At 35.6% G+C, this 14,330-nt stretch overlaps 1 protein-coding gene across 3 annotated transcripts; it reads left to right on the top strand.

Annotated features, from left to right (window-relative positions):
* The first annotated feature begins 592 nt into the window (after nucleotides 1-592).
* Nucleotides 593-12,902, top strand: LOC123864314 (carnitine O-acetyltransferase-like). 3 transcript variants are annotated; one of them, XM_045904786.1, is made up of 14 exons: nucleotides 593-915; nucleotides 946-1,025; nucleotides 1,666-1,695; nucleotides 2,099-2,338; nucleotides 3,341-3,552; nucleotides 4,460-4,610; nucleotides 5,437-5,611; nucleotides 6,087-6,274; nucleotides 6,833-6,933; nucleotides 7,718-7,837; nucleotides 8,457-8,579; nucleotides 9,133-9,331; nucleotides 9,483-9,620; nucleotides 10,307-12,902. In XM_045904786.1, exons 2-14 carry the CDS (start codon nucleotides 975-977, stop codon nucleotides 10,520-10,522), a joined length of 1,944 nt encoding a protein of 647 aa, XP_045760742.1. In that variant the 5' UTR covers nucleotides 593-915; nucleotides 946-974; the 3' UTR covers nucleotides 10,523-12,902. The 3 variants fall into 3 exon arrangements, with proteins under 3 accessions (XP_045760742.1, XP_045760816.1, XP_045760660.1); XM_045904860.1 differs by lacking the exon at nucleotides 946-1,025 and having other exon boundaries at nucleotides 593-857; XM_045904704.1 differs by having other exon boundaries at nucleotides 593-1,025.
* Nucleotides 12,903-14,330: the final 1,428 nt, after the last annotated feature.

Raw genomic sequence — 14,330 nt, 5'->3', positions numbered from 1 at the left:
TTTTTAGTGTTTGTCGTTTTTGAAGTCGGTTTTATTTTTCTTTTGAAAATTTTTTATTTCACAATTTTTAGTGGCCCCACTGTACTATAATATGCTGTGCCCAGTTAAAACCCTACTGTTTACTAAGCTATTACACTGATCGCGAGCAATTTGCTCCTATCCATTGAGGAGTTCTGTTCTCCATCTCCGAAGATATTCATCAGATCTTCACCAAATTTATATGGGACCACCTGCACAGTATACCCTTTCAAACAAAAAAAATATTTCCAAATCGGTCCAGGGGTCTTTGAGTAATCGGGGAACATACATAAAAAATATAAAAAAAAAAAAAAAAAAAAGATTCCGACGAATTGAGAACCTCCTCCTTTTTTGGAAGTCGGTTAAAGAGTGAAGTTCATTTCAGACTATGAAATGATGAAAATATATTAATACACCTCAGTGTGAACAGTTCCATTTCAAAGTAGTTAGGGTGAGCAATATTAATTTATATCTCATGATATAATATATATTATATTATACTCCGTAGTTTGAAATGAGCTTTAGTAGCTATGTAATCACTTTAGTATGGTATAACGTAGTGATTACATACTTTTTGAAGCATGGTATATTGTCTGTGGTGAAGGTCAGATCTATCAGAAATCATAGAATTTTTATTTTGTGATTTTGTATGACTTTTTATTATTTTATCTTATCATCAAAACAATAATCTATAATATTATATTAAAGCGATTGTTATGAGAAAGTAGACCGGCACACTTATATTTATTGTTCCACACTTCAAATTTTAAACTTGAAGTCTTATTAATTGAAGATCAAAGTTCCATACCGGTTTACAGGACAGGTTTTATTATTTTTAAGTAAGTGGTAGATCATTGTGCAAATTACCCAACTGGCATTTGCCGAATTCCTTTCACTTTTAAGTATCCATTCACATTTTTCTTGATAACATTACTACAATCATTGAAGTTAATTCCATGTCTAACAATAGCAGTGCAACAGTGCAAAAGTCCAGATTGCAGTACGAAGTAAGTAAGAGACTTAACTGTCAATAATCTTTGACTAAAATATCCTTATGTTTGTAAGCCATATGCTACCAATTTTAAAGTATCTACTTTCCATTGCGTAAAACCTACTTTAAACAATAAGTTCATATAACAGTCTCTTCATTATCGTCGTAATAAAGTACCTGTAAACAGAATCACACTAATATTATAAAGGCGAAAGGAGGGCGGAAAAATGCTATGGAATTAGTCACCATCAATTTGATTTAAGAGGGGATGAAGGCAGGTAGGGGAAGTGGTCCTGTAACCCCATAGATATGTATGTAACCCTAATTAAAATTTCACAGTTAGGAAATCAATTTTGCTGGTGAAAGTTTGTATGTTGAGTGTGTGTGTGTGTGTAAGTTTTTTACTCTTTCACGCCAAAACTACCTACTGAACGGATTTGTCTAAAATTTTGAATGGAAATAGCTTATGACCCTATCTGAATGCATAGGCTACTTTTTATTCTAGAAAATCAATGAGTTCCCGCTGGATCAAAAACGTATATCCACGCAGACAACCCAAGTATCATCTAATAATTAATAAGAGCCTTATTTCCTATTCGGACTAATAGAGGGCTTATTTGGCACTTGATATTATAATTGGATCTTGCATATTTCAGGACCACAAAATGCTAAAAGGACTAAGAATAGTAAGTTATAAAATATTTTGTAATTATTAGAATACTGATCTTAAGGTAAGGTATGCTTTTTGTAAGGTATGCAAAGATTAGAATTTTAACAGTTTTGAAGTACCAGTTAAACTGCCATGAGCAATATTAACTATAAAATATATAAATAAACCAGCTAAACTCACGATTTTGGCAGTTGTGAAACTTGTGAACAGTCATGTCTATCAATTAGTGCCCCAGATGAGTCCTAATCTAGTTGGATCAGGCACTAGGCAAAAACGTGAGTATTGCCAGTTTATATAGTATTATTATATATTGTATGAAAACATTGTTTTAATAGCTAATAACATGATATAGATTAACTGCTTGAGATAAGAAAGTTATTATATATGAATCCTCTCTTTAACTCTGCCTTTTTTTTTAGTGTGGATTCAGAGGATTAATGCTAGAACCTTATGCTAGTTCTTTCCAAGTTGTATGCAATTATGCTTCAACACAGCCCTCAGCTAAAACACAAAAATTGCCCCGATTGCCAGTGCCTAAACTGAGTGACACACTTAGCAAATATCTGAAGACTGTTCAACCATTTCTGAATGATGAAGAATTTGCTGCAACATCTAATCTTGTTAAAGATTTTGAAGGTGGAGTGGGGCAAAAGTTGCAGGTAATGTTATTTTTTAGGGTTCCATACCTCAAAAGGAAAAACGGAACCCATAAAGGATCACTTTGTTGTCTGTCTGTCAAGAAATCTACAGGGTACTTCCCGTTGTCCTAGAATCATGATTGGCAGGTAGGTAGGTCTTATAGTATAGATACAGGAATAAATCTGAAAACCGCGATATCATATGAAAGGGCTTTACTTGTACATTCTAAAACTGATTTTTATTTATTTTTATGTATAATAGTTTTTAATTTATCATGCAAAATGTTGGAAAAAATACCCGAGTACAGAACCCTCAGTGCGCGAGTCTGACTCGCACTTGGCCGGTTTTTTCGTAACATAGGCAACATATGTTATCTTAATAATCTGAATTAGGAACCTTCTTGTTTTTCAAAGTCTGTTAAAAATTGAGGGACCACTTAGATGCAGATAATCCTAAAAACTAGTCTGTTGTGATGTGGACTCGCACACGAAAGGGTTCCATACAATTGTTCAAGATTATGTACTTAAATTTTCTTTATTTACATGGTGGCCATTTTGAAATTTCATTATTTTTTATTATAGCGGCAATAGAAAAACACACTAAAATTTCAACTCTCTACCTATTATGGCTCATGAAATACCGGCCACTGATAGACAGACAGACAGACAGACAAATGAACACTGTAAGCTTAGTAATAGGGACCCTTTGGCACCCTTTGTGCATGGAACCTTGAAACCAGTGATAATTCTTTAAGCTACAACCAAGAATTGTGTTTTGTCAGTAGGTATATGTGATACATTCTTAAAAAATTGATGCAGTCACTAAAGGCTGTATTTTAAAATTACAATTTTCTTAGTATGTAATGGTAATGATATAAGGAAGAATAATATAAGGAAATGCATATGTTTATTGCCTTCCAAAGTTATAGGAAGGTCAAATCAATACAACAAAGTAAATCAATGTTATGGATATTTAAAAAATAAAATGATTAATGAGATTAAGTTTTAGAAATAATGTTGTAGGCTCTTTTGGAGAAGCGAGCTGGCAAGCACGAGAACTGGCTAGAAGAGTGGTGGCTCAATACAGCCTACTTGGAGTATAGGGATCCTGTTGTGGTATTTTCAAGCCCTGGTCTAGTTTTTCCATTCCGAAAATTTAACAGTCAAGAAGATCAACTTAAATATGCTGCTAAAACATTACTTGCTGCTTTAGATTACAAGGCCTTGATAGACAAGTGAGTGAATTCAATTATATGTATTGTTTTAGTTTAATCTACAATTGATTTTTTAAGCTTGCTTCCAAACTCTACGTGCACAGATTTTTCTTTATTGGAGAGAGCATGACCAATTTTAATCTCGTATTTTAGTACTAGATCAGCCGCCTCGGTTTTGCACGGGTGGCCTTGTTTCTTCCATAGACAAATATGAATGTATCATAGGATATGAACTTCATTGTGAAAATAATGTTCTCAGTAATGAACCCCTGAAACTATTCATCAAATCCTCACTAAAATATGAAATCACAATCTGACAGTACTTTTACCTCTGTAAAAAATAAGAATTGTCAAAATCCGCTGAGATTAGAATAATGTTGATAGAAAATTTAATTCCCTATACTGAAAGAAACCTATTGTATTTCGAAATAAGAGCTATCCTCTATTATGTTTACCTAAATGTTAATATGTTATGTCATATTAGTATTAGTATGCCAAGAATAAATGCTGTTCACTAGTTTCTTAGTTTTTATGATGCATGCACAGACAGATTGACAGACATAAATTAAGATAAAAATACTGTTTTGAGTTCTATATTTTTGATATCAAAAGTAATGCTTTTAAAATATATTAAATGTACAAAAATTGTGTAGTTACAGTTTTATTATAAGTTTAGATATTCTGAGGGTCATTTGTGCCTATTTGATTGTACACAAAATAAAATAAAATGAATTGTACCTTTGTACCTTTTACAATGTTCCCAGCATTACTTTAATCAATTTAGAATTTGTTTTTAAGAGGTAACATGTGTACAACTAAATAACAATAATATGACTGCACATATAACTGCTTCATATCTAAAGAACTAGACAAGCTATCAGCTTTTGTGTGTAATGTGCAAAAACTAATGAACATATTGTATTTTTAGTGATAAAATTCCTATTGAAATGATGGGGAAAAGTCCACTAGATATGGCACAATATAAGAAGATATTTGGCACATGTCGTATACCACATGAAAAAAGAGATAAATTATCATTCAATGATACAAAATATATAACTGTAATACATAATAACCATGTAAGATATTTTTATTTTTTACCGAATTTCCTACTATGTAGTACAATAAATGATATATATTGTTAGTTATTTTAACGCATTTACAAAAGTAATAATGGTAAAAATAACAAAAAGACATACAGGTTTTATAATACAACACACATGCATGCCTAAACGCACACACACGCACACTATCATTTACATGCATGCATAGAATTAGTACCTATGTGTGTTACAAAAATTGTAATTAAGTTGATTTGATTTGGAACTCAGGTATTTTTATATTTCAGAATATTTTTTATCAGTGCTAAAAATTTGCTATCTCCTTAAGATAAAATATCAAAATATAGATATGTAATCAATTATAATCGTAACTACTTATGTAGTCTTAATCTGTCGATATCACTGGTATTTCATCTTACTCATGCACTTTATTAGCAATCAGCAAAATTGAAAATCTTATTTATATATTTATTGAAATTTCAGGCCTGATAACTAAGTTATAAATCATGCTTGACAACTATTCTACTGTACAAATTTAATTATGTTACCCATTATCAAAAAATGCTAAAATGTGTTTCTTTGTTGGTTTGTCCTTCAATCATGCCGCAACGGATCAATGTGATTTTTGCATGGATAATGCATGCTATGTAGGCTATTATATAGGCTACTTTTTATCTCTGAAAATCAATCAGTTCCTATGAGATTTTTAAAAACCTAAATCCACGAGGACGATGTCGTGGGCATCATCCATTGATAAGTAATAATTTTATTATTCATTACCTTGTTGCGATGATGATTGTTTAAATACGGCAAAATGTTAAAAAAAAATTGTATGTACTTCCAGATATTCCATGTGGATCTTTGGGGCAGTGATGGAAATAGGTTAAATGTTGATCAGATTGCCCAAGCATTAAAAAAAGTGGTAGACTTATCTATGACACCAAGCAATAATCCCATAGGCATTCTTACGTCAGAAAACAGGGATGCGTGGGCAAAGGCTTATCAACTTTTATCCAAAGGTTTGTAAATATTTCAAAAAAAAATTAGCGTGAAGTTAACATTTAATTTCTATAAATCCGTACTAATATTACAAATGAAAAAGTATATCTGATAGTCTGTCTGCTAGCTTTTACTCTTTTACGGCCCATATGGTTTAGTTATTAGTAGAAAATTTGTTATAGAGATGGTTTGGAACCCAGGGATTAATATGGCTGCTTTTTATACCAGAAAATCAAAGAGTTTCCACAGGTTTACAAAACACCTGAATCCACTTTGACAAAGTCGCAGGCATTTTCAATTTGGTTCACAGATAGGAATAAGTCACACAGGATTATTAAGAAAGCCACGCGGACGAAGTTGCAGGCATCATCTAGTGTATACTTATATAATTTGATTTCAGCCATTTTGGCGCTGATAACAATGGATAACCATAACATTCCACATGGCGTTTTACTTGTGGGTAACCCAGGTCTTATATTGTTGAAATGTTTTCAGACAAGGTGAATAGGGCTTCGTTAGCGGACGTAGAGAGTAGCTTGGCCGTGCTGTGTCTGGACAGCGCGTCGGGGCTGTGGCGATGCGCGGACGACGACGCGCGCCGCAACGTGGCGGCTGCGCAAACTATCCACGGCGGCGGTTCGTCTAGCAACGGCGCCAACCGGTGGTTCGACAAGACCATACAGGTATTTAACCCAAAATAAACACTGAAAAGGACATATTATTCAAGTACGCTGGAAAAAGTGTGCCATACAAAATGACAGTTACTTTTGTGCTGATTTGAAACGCACGACCGAGCGAACCGGGGATTAAAATTGCCCCTTTGTGTGAAATGGTCTTTTTGTTGACATATGTCACATCACTAACATTAACTTCCGACTACCGATTGCTGTTTTTGAAGCAACTTGATTATCGCCATTTTGGCGCTGATAGCAGCAGTGAGCTTCATGTGAGCGCACTCGGAACTAAATGTTAGTGATGAGGCATCTGACACGCGAAGATATTTGACACAAAATATCAATTTTGATACCCGGTACGCTTGGTGGGACGTTTCAAATCGGCACAAAAAATAACTGTCGTCTTGTATGGAACATGTTTTGATTGATTTACTAAATCATATATAGATGGCGCAGTCCGTCATTAACTTGCAGTGGTCTATATAAAAGAGTTAGATATAATATCTTGTACAATGGTACGGAATCCTTGTAAACGAGTCCGACTAGCACTTGACCGGTTTTTTTCAGTTCATTGTCGGAGCTGACGGTGTCACTGGTTTGACGTATGAGCATTCCCCGGCAGAAGGACAACCGATAGCCGTCCTTACCGACTTTATCATCAAATATATGTAAGTTTTCAGACTTAAATAAAAGGTAGATCTCTGTTTTTAAAGATTATAATTTTTGTGACATAGCGGTGATAAGAGCGGTGATGCACTGCATCCGATCCGAATCCCTGAAAATACGTTCCGAAGTAGTTGTAGAACTATTTGTATTGTGGTTTATACAGGGTGTTTGGTAATTAGCATATAAAGACGACACGTACCCATGCTACTTTGATCTGATAAATAATGACAAAATAAAATTATAAAAATTTCCATACAAAATTTAAAAAAAATTATGTCAAAGTTTTCATGGCCCTAACGTGCCCTAACTCACTGAGATCATTGGCCATCTTTAGATAGGCCAAGGCCAACGATCTCAGTGAGTTAGGGCACGTTAAGGCAATGAAAACTTGGACATGGAAAAAAATTTGTATGGAAATTTTTATAATTTTATTTCGTCATTTTATTTCAGCATTGTGTTTATCAGACCAAAGTAGCATGGGTACGTGTTGTCTTTATATACTAATTACCAAACACCCTGTATATAGGCATCCTATTTCTCATGGATTTCCGTCATCTGTGAGTCCAATTCGGAAGAAATACCGACTAAACTAGCTGTAGTACTGTTTGTACGTTTTCGTATTGCCTCATATTCAAATAATTTGTGGTAGCTTGGGTTTGGATCAGAGATCGGATTATCAACATGTTTTGTATCCGTATTTTCACCGCAGTGCGTAACCGCTCTTACATGTCAAAGGTCAGAGGTCAGAGGAACTCATGATTGGTTAAAGTTTTAATAAAATTGTAGTGAGCAAGACAAAGCTGCTGACGCGCCGTCTTCGAGCCCAAAGGAACCCGTGCGCCTCGAGTTCAATGTTGATAACGAAGTTACGGCAATGATCAACTCTGCAAAGCAAAGCTTGGACAAGTACGTTGTTACTATTGGTATTTATCTACACTTAATTTTATAAGCAAAGAATACAAATTTTATGTGTAATATACACAAATTCGTAATTGTGTAATTTGTATATTATAGTGTAATTTGCGAAACCACTGCACCCATCTGAAAATTTCTTTCATCATTTGAAGGGTACATACATTATTCCAGATGGGCATATGCTATGTTATGTGCAACTAATTAAAAAATATTAATAACTAGCGGATGCCCGCGACTTCGTCCGCGTGGATTTAGGTATTTGAAGATCCCGTGGGAACACTTTGATTTTCTGGGATAAAAAGTAGCCTGTGTCACTCTCTAGAGTCCAGGTCTTAAACTATACCCATGCAAAATCACGTCGATCCGTTGGTCGATTGCGCCGTGATTGAAGGACAAACTAACCCAGTTTCGCATATGGAATAGTGATTACACCTTCAAAAAATCCAAGTTGTTAAAATTGAAAATACTATTACCTATGGTCCCATGTCTGTAAAAGTATAGTTACATATCAAGTGATATTGCTCCTTACTTTGCGACATATGGTCGTTTGTACACGGTATCTTTACTACGCTGCTAAATGCTATCCACTATAATATGGTTCTTGTTACAGACTGGTCGCCGACTTAGACCTGAATTGCTTCAAATATGACAAATATGGTAAAAATTTCATAAAGTCACACAAGATGAGCCCGGATAGTTACTTGCAAATGGCGATGCAATACGCATTCTATAGGTAATGTTATACTCGTTGAGTTATTTTTTAAATTGACTATGTTGTGTTGTCGTCATTAATGTCTAAAAGTCCACATCCTGTCTTCATCCTAACTTGTGGCTCTGAAACTTGGACAGCGATAATAACAAACGAGAGTCCGTAAACCCCGTCCAGAGCTACGTCATAAGTATACCTAGTAAGAGTAAGAGCAAAATTTTCAGCTTTTATAATATGAAGTAGGTATAGGGAGCTGAAAATATTTCTCCCCAATTACGCTACAGGAGAAACAGTTTGGCTACTATGAATCTAGGTCATGGGCTCTTACTCTAAAAGTTCATTAAGAGCTATTTGGTGAAGATCACACTAGGTATTTTCAGTAGGTATCAATGGTGGCTCAAGGCACCATGGTGAAGTATCGAAGCGATGTGAGGCATATTTAATTAATAATTATTATTCTACATAGGTATACTGACTTGGATTCTGCCGCAAGCTAGTTTAGCCTAATGAAATATGAACAATAATATATTTTGTATCGAATTACGTTATTGCACTGCATGCCTATGCCGGCTTGCAGGCTGCACAAGACACCGGGCGCGCATTACGAATCAGCTGCGACGCGCATGTACGTGGGCGGGCGCACGGAGACCATCCGCTCGTGCTCCGTGGAGTCCGTGGCCTTCGCGCGCGCCATGCTGGACGCACAGGCCTCTGCACACGACAGGCTCGCCGCTCTACGCGCAGCCGTCGCAGCGCACAAGGACTACACCGTTCAGGTAAGCCTTGACTGTGCGCGGGCGGCTACATTGAGACCCTTCAAAGATTTAGCACATGCATCTACTGGTGCTATTATTGCCGTTCTTTATTTTTTTTAAATTTTATTCTAGCGTCTAGACTCTAGACAGTAATCGAATTATAATTTTACAGGCATTACAAGGTTTTGGCGTTGACAGACATTTACTGGGACTAAAATTGACAGCCATCGAAAATGGTATCGAATTGCCGAAATTATATTCTGACCCTGGGTATGTGAGAAGCGCTCATATGAGAATATCTACAAGTCAGGTGTGTATTTCGTAGTTTAAGAAGCTTAAAACCACTTTGTATAGTCGCTCAGCTCCTTTATTGAAGAATTCGAGAAACTAAGTTAGTTTGTACTAAATAGACAAGCAATAAAAATTCAGGAGTTGGGTTTTAAATCGATCTGCAGTTAAATTATAAATGTTGGGGTCTCTAGGGTCTAGGCGGACCCCCAAGACCACTTGGCGGTCACTTGATAAGCCAAAAAAATTACGAGAAAATGATTAGGCGGAATGTGGCCTGTTTTAACACTAGAGTGTTTTTGTGATTTGAACGTGTGCTTTGGTGTTTTATTTAAATTCGTCATGAAATAGAAACAGGAAGTTTTGCTGGGTTTTTATTGTCAGTAAAAGTCATAAACGCCGTGAAATTATTTTTGTTTATTATCTAAAACTACTAGATGATGCCCACGACTACGTCCGCCTGGATTTAGGTTTTTAAAATCCCGTGGGAACGCTCTGATTTTCCGGGATGAAAATTTGCCTATGTAAATTTCCGGGTTACACTATCACTATCTCTGTATGTACCAAATTTCATCTAAATCGGTTAAACTCTCTTTGAGTTTCCGGAAAAATGTCCTTCTCCAGCATGAAAGCTAACTCTGTGCCTTTCTAATTAAAATAGATTTGATTAGATGGAGAGATACGTATTTAGTTAGTTTTGGATATCAGGTGGCATGCAAGTGCGACGGGTTCATGTGCTACGGGCCGCTCGTCGCCGACGGGTACGCGACGTGCTACAACCCGCGCGACAACGACGTCAACTTCGCGACCGCGGCCTTCGCGGCGCATCCCGCCACCGCCGCCGCGCACTACCGCGCCGCGCTCGAGCACGCGCTGCGCGACATGCACGACGTGCTGCTGCACGCGGCGCGCTCCAAGCTGTGAGCGCCTACACGCCACGTTGAAGCTCTCCACGAACATACACATTCTGCAATAGTGGGATTTCAGCTTATCAAGAACACTCGGATATATTGAGATACTGTCAATACCATCACTCAATATATCCTCAATGCAGGATCGCGATGTCGTGTTATAAAATATTGATAGTGTGATAGGCCTCTATAAGTGCACTGCTTGCAGCTTGAATAATGCCTTATTTACACTTTAAGTAGCAAGTGCAAGTGAAGTGATTAATGAAAAAGAAATATTAACTAATCTCTTGTCACTTGCATTGCAATTGCACTTCTCAAAGTGTAAATTGTGACCCATAAATGTCAAGAAAAAGGTGGCTTGAGCGTTCCTAATACCTACTTGAAACTATGCATCTGGTGGCCACTGGTCAAACCTGTCGCTCTAATTTATTGCTATTTTCTCGAAGATCGAAAGCGATAAGTAGGTATTTGATGGGTATTTGCTATTTGGTAGATCGGAGTGCTCTATCCATAGATAAAATATATTTTAGAATCGTGATCGGACCTTAGAGGGCTCCTTGCGGAAGGGTTGATACCTTATATATTGGCTACTTAGCCAATACCTACAGCATGAGCGAAGAGTTGAAAATAAAAACCGGCCAAGTACGAGTCGGGCCTCGCCCTTTTAGGGTTCCGTACATAATTATGAACATCAAATTTTGGAACTATGAAATATTTCTTTTCCGAGCTAGAACATTGCAATAAACCGTGAAAGAAAATCCTAAAAAATGTTCGTTTGTTATGCTCACATCTTACAAACTATGTATTGTAGCCAAAACGATCTTCATGACATTTTTAGTATTACATAATATGAAATGTAACTCGAACAAGTGTATGATTTGAATCAACAAAGATTTGGAGGTGTTGCGCGTCGTGTTGTCCGTCGGGTCGTATATTTACCATAAAGTATATTTTCATAATTTTATTTAATAATAAATAAAAATATCTCTAATGTAATATTATGGTGTATTTTTATAGTTAAGAGCCTCTTGCGATGACGTATCGTACGTTCCTGCCAAGCTGTCAGCTGAAGTAAAACGGAGCTGAGACGTGTTTAGAACAACAGTTTTATTACACAGAGATGCCGGTTGATTTTATGGAATACTCACGCTTGACTAAAAAATTGATTATGCCAAAATTGTTTTCACAAAAAAAGATAAGTTTCATTAGGCAGTTTTTCTATATCGCCTGTGTTTTAGATTTCCCCATACTGTTCCAGTTAAAAAAAAACACTGTACCTTCGCGACATGCACATTTTTTTAAATTTTAGACTAGCGCTTGACTGAAAACAGACCTGCTAGCAAGTGATGATGCAGCCTAAGATGGCGCGCGCTTGTCCAGACGATGACTATTCATTTTTGACTCGTGCGCACAGAGACAGTGGACGCGTGTTCGATGCGGTTCGTGCGCGTACGATGTGCCGATAAACCTTCAGGCCAGATGAATAAAACATTGTTGTACTTTCATATAATCTATTATAATATTATGATACATTTTATAAAATAAAAAATTTAATAGTAATAAATATTTCAATTAAGTAATGATAAAAATAACACAGTTAACAATAATTGTTATAATTATTCAATAAACTATAATACGTTTTTATGTAACTTAGGTTTGTTAGCAATAGTCACATTTTAAACTGAATTTAGAAGAAGCTGAATTAATTCAGTCAATTAATTTAATTTAAAAAGAAGAAAGCCAAAAAAATTTAAAATGAATAATCATATAACAGAACATATCTTTCCTAAGCCTACTAAGCCTTTCCACTGAAGATGCGTAGCGAGGTAGGTATATGCGTGAAAACCCACTTATGGGACTGAATCATTTATATAACTGAGTTCAAAAACTTCTTTCGCCAGAGGTAAAATAGGCTCCGCAATGTAAATGAAGCAGTCCTTTTATTAGGTTTAGCTACATAATGTACTCCATTGCCTGTATGCATTTAGTAAATCGGCTTTACCAATAGAATATAGACAAACATTATTCATCTAATCATTACTTGTAATAAATAGAAATTATAATATTTTCATCTTAATATTTTATTCATTTATTATCTTATTTCTTTAACTTACAAGTTTATATTTTTATACTATACACACAAAGTAAAATTGCTGCAGATGGCGCAAAACAAGTAGTCCAATCTGAAGTTGTAACAGTGGTTAGCGCAGGTCGTAGACTAAGGATTAAATACACAAGCTCTGCTGAGATATGTTTTTGCACAGTGCGCAGCCATACGCCCCGCGTTCAGATTAAATTACTTGTTTTGCGGGCACTATACAACAAAAGTGAAATGTCTCCAAAACCCCTATTACGTGTGGAATGTGAATGAGATTAAAGTGCACCCTTTTAATAAAAATGCCATAAAATATAAACAAGATTAAAATAGCATATTACATAATAGGTATTAGCTATATACAATCGATGAGACGCACGAATAAGCATCGCACAGTGTCAAAAATAGTATATTTCATTACAAGTGCGGAAAGGCTGTCATTGCAAAGAGTTCCGCCAAATGTCTACCCGAGCCGAGGCGTAGCTGAAGGCGAGGGTTGACAGTCGGAACGAGTTGCAATGACGGTTCCGCACGTGTACTGAACGACTATTTTTAATACAGTTGCGAAAAAATGAAGCAATTTAATAAAATAATAAAAACACAATAAACTCAACTAACTTAATTTAATTTAATTTAAAACAACTTTATTGTTAATAGATAGATATAAAAAACTAGGGTCGAAATTACTCATTTTAGGCAACCAACAACTAAACTTGCAAAGAAAATTTCTGAAAAATGGCGCCAACCGTAGAATATAAGTAGAGTTTTTTTTTTTTTTCACCCATTCTGGTAGGCAAAGGGAACTATGCCCATACAGCCAAGTCTTCAGTAGAAGTTTTTTATTGATATGAAATGAAAATGAAATTTAATGAGATGAAATGAAATGAAACCTAACCAAACTCATTCAATCAAATCATTAAATCTGATATTGAAACAAATTAGTAGCTTCTTTTTAGAAATATACGTATTTGCATGAATCATAAAAACTTCTATGAATTTTTTTAGTAAAAACTTCATGGTTGGTTTTTCTTTTTAATATTTTGACAGTTGGGAAAGAAAAAGCACGAGTGCGGGAAAGGTAAAAAAAAAGCACGATTATGTAATAGCCCACATCCCGAACGCTATACGTCCCTGCAATACGCCACTTTTTGAGCAACTGTATTAAAATAGTTTTTTTTAATCTATGATCATATCTTAAAATCCTAATTGTAAATTCAAAAATAGTGACCTAAGACACTTTTGATTCACGTGCATTTTATTATGAAAAGACTTTTAATATAATTTAAAATATTAAAATTTGAAAAACGCCCGACACAAAAACCTCTAAAAGAAAACTAGAAAAGAGCTGATAACTTTCAAACGGCTGAACCGATTTTCTTCTATTATAGCTAAGAACACTCTCGATCAAACAAAAGAAACTAAATTAAAATCGGTTCATTCGTTTAGGAGCTACGATGCCACAGACAGATACACACGTCAAACTTATAACACTCCTCTTTTTGTGTAGGGGGTCAAAAACATTGATTTTGTTAGTAAATTAATCACAAATTTCAAAAAATCAATGCCCAGCTGTGAAAGCAGGCTTCTAGCCTGCTTTCACAGCTGGGCATTGGCCGTATTGAGATCACTGTTGATTTTTCACGTGGTGGCACGCGTATTGAGTATTCGTAATCTGTGCGACTGATCGCGTGCACGATTTTTTGTAAGATTTTAACGTCGTACCTAC

The sequence above is a fragment of the Maniola jurtina genome, chromosome 1 (assembly GCF_905333055.1).
Source record: "Maniola jurtina chromosome 1, ilManJurt1.1, whole genome shotgun sequence".
Lineage (NCBI taxonomy): Eukaryota > Metazoa > Arthropoda > Insecta > Lepidoptera > Nymphalidae > Maniola > Maniola jurtina.
The sequence above is the reverse complement of the archived record's forward strand: the minus strand, read 5'-3'. Positions and strand labels throughout refer to the sequence as shown.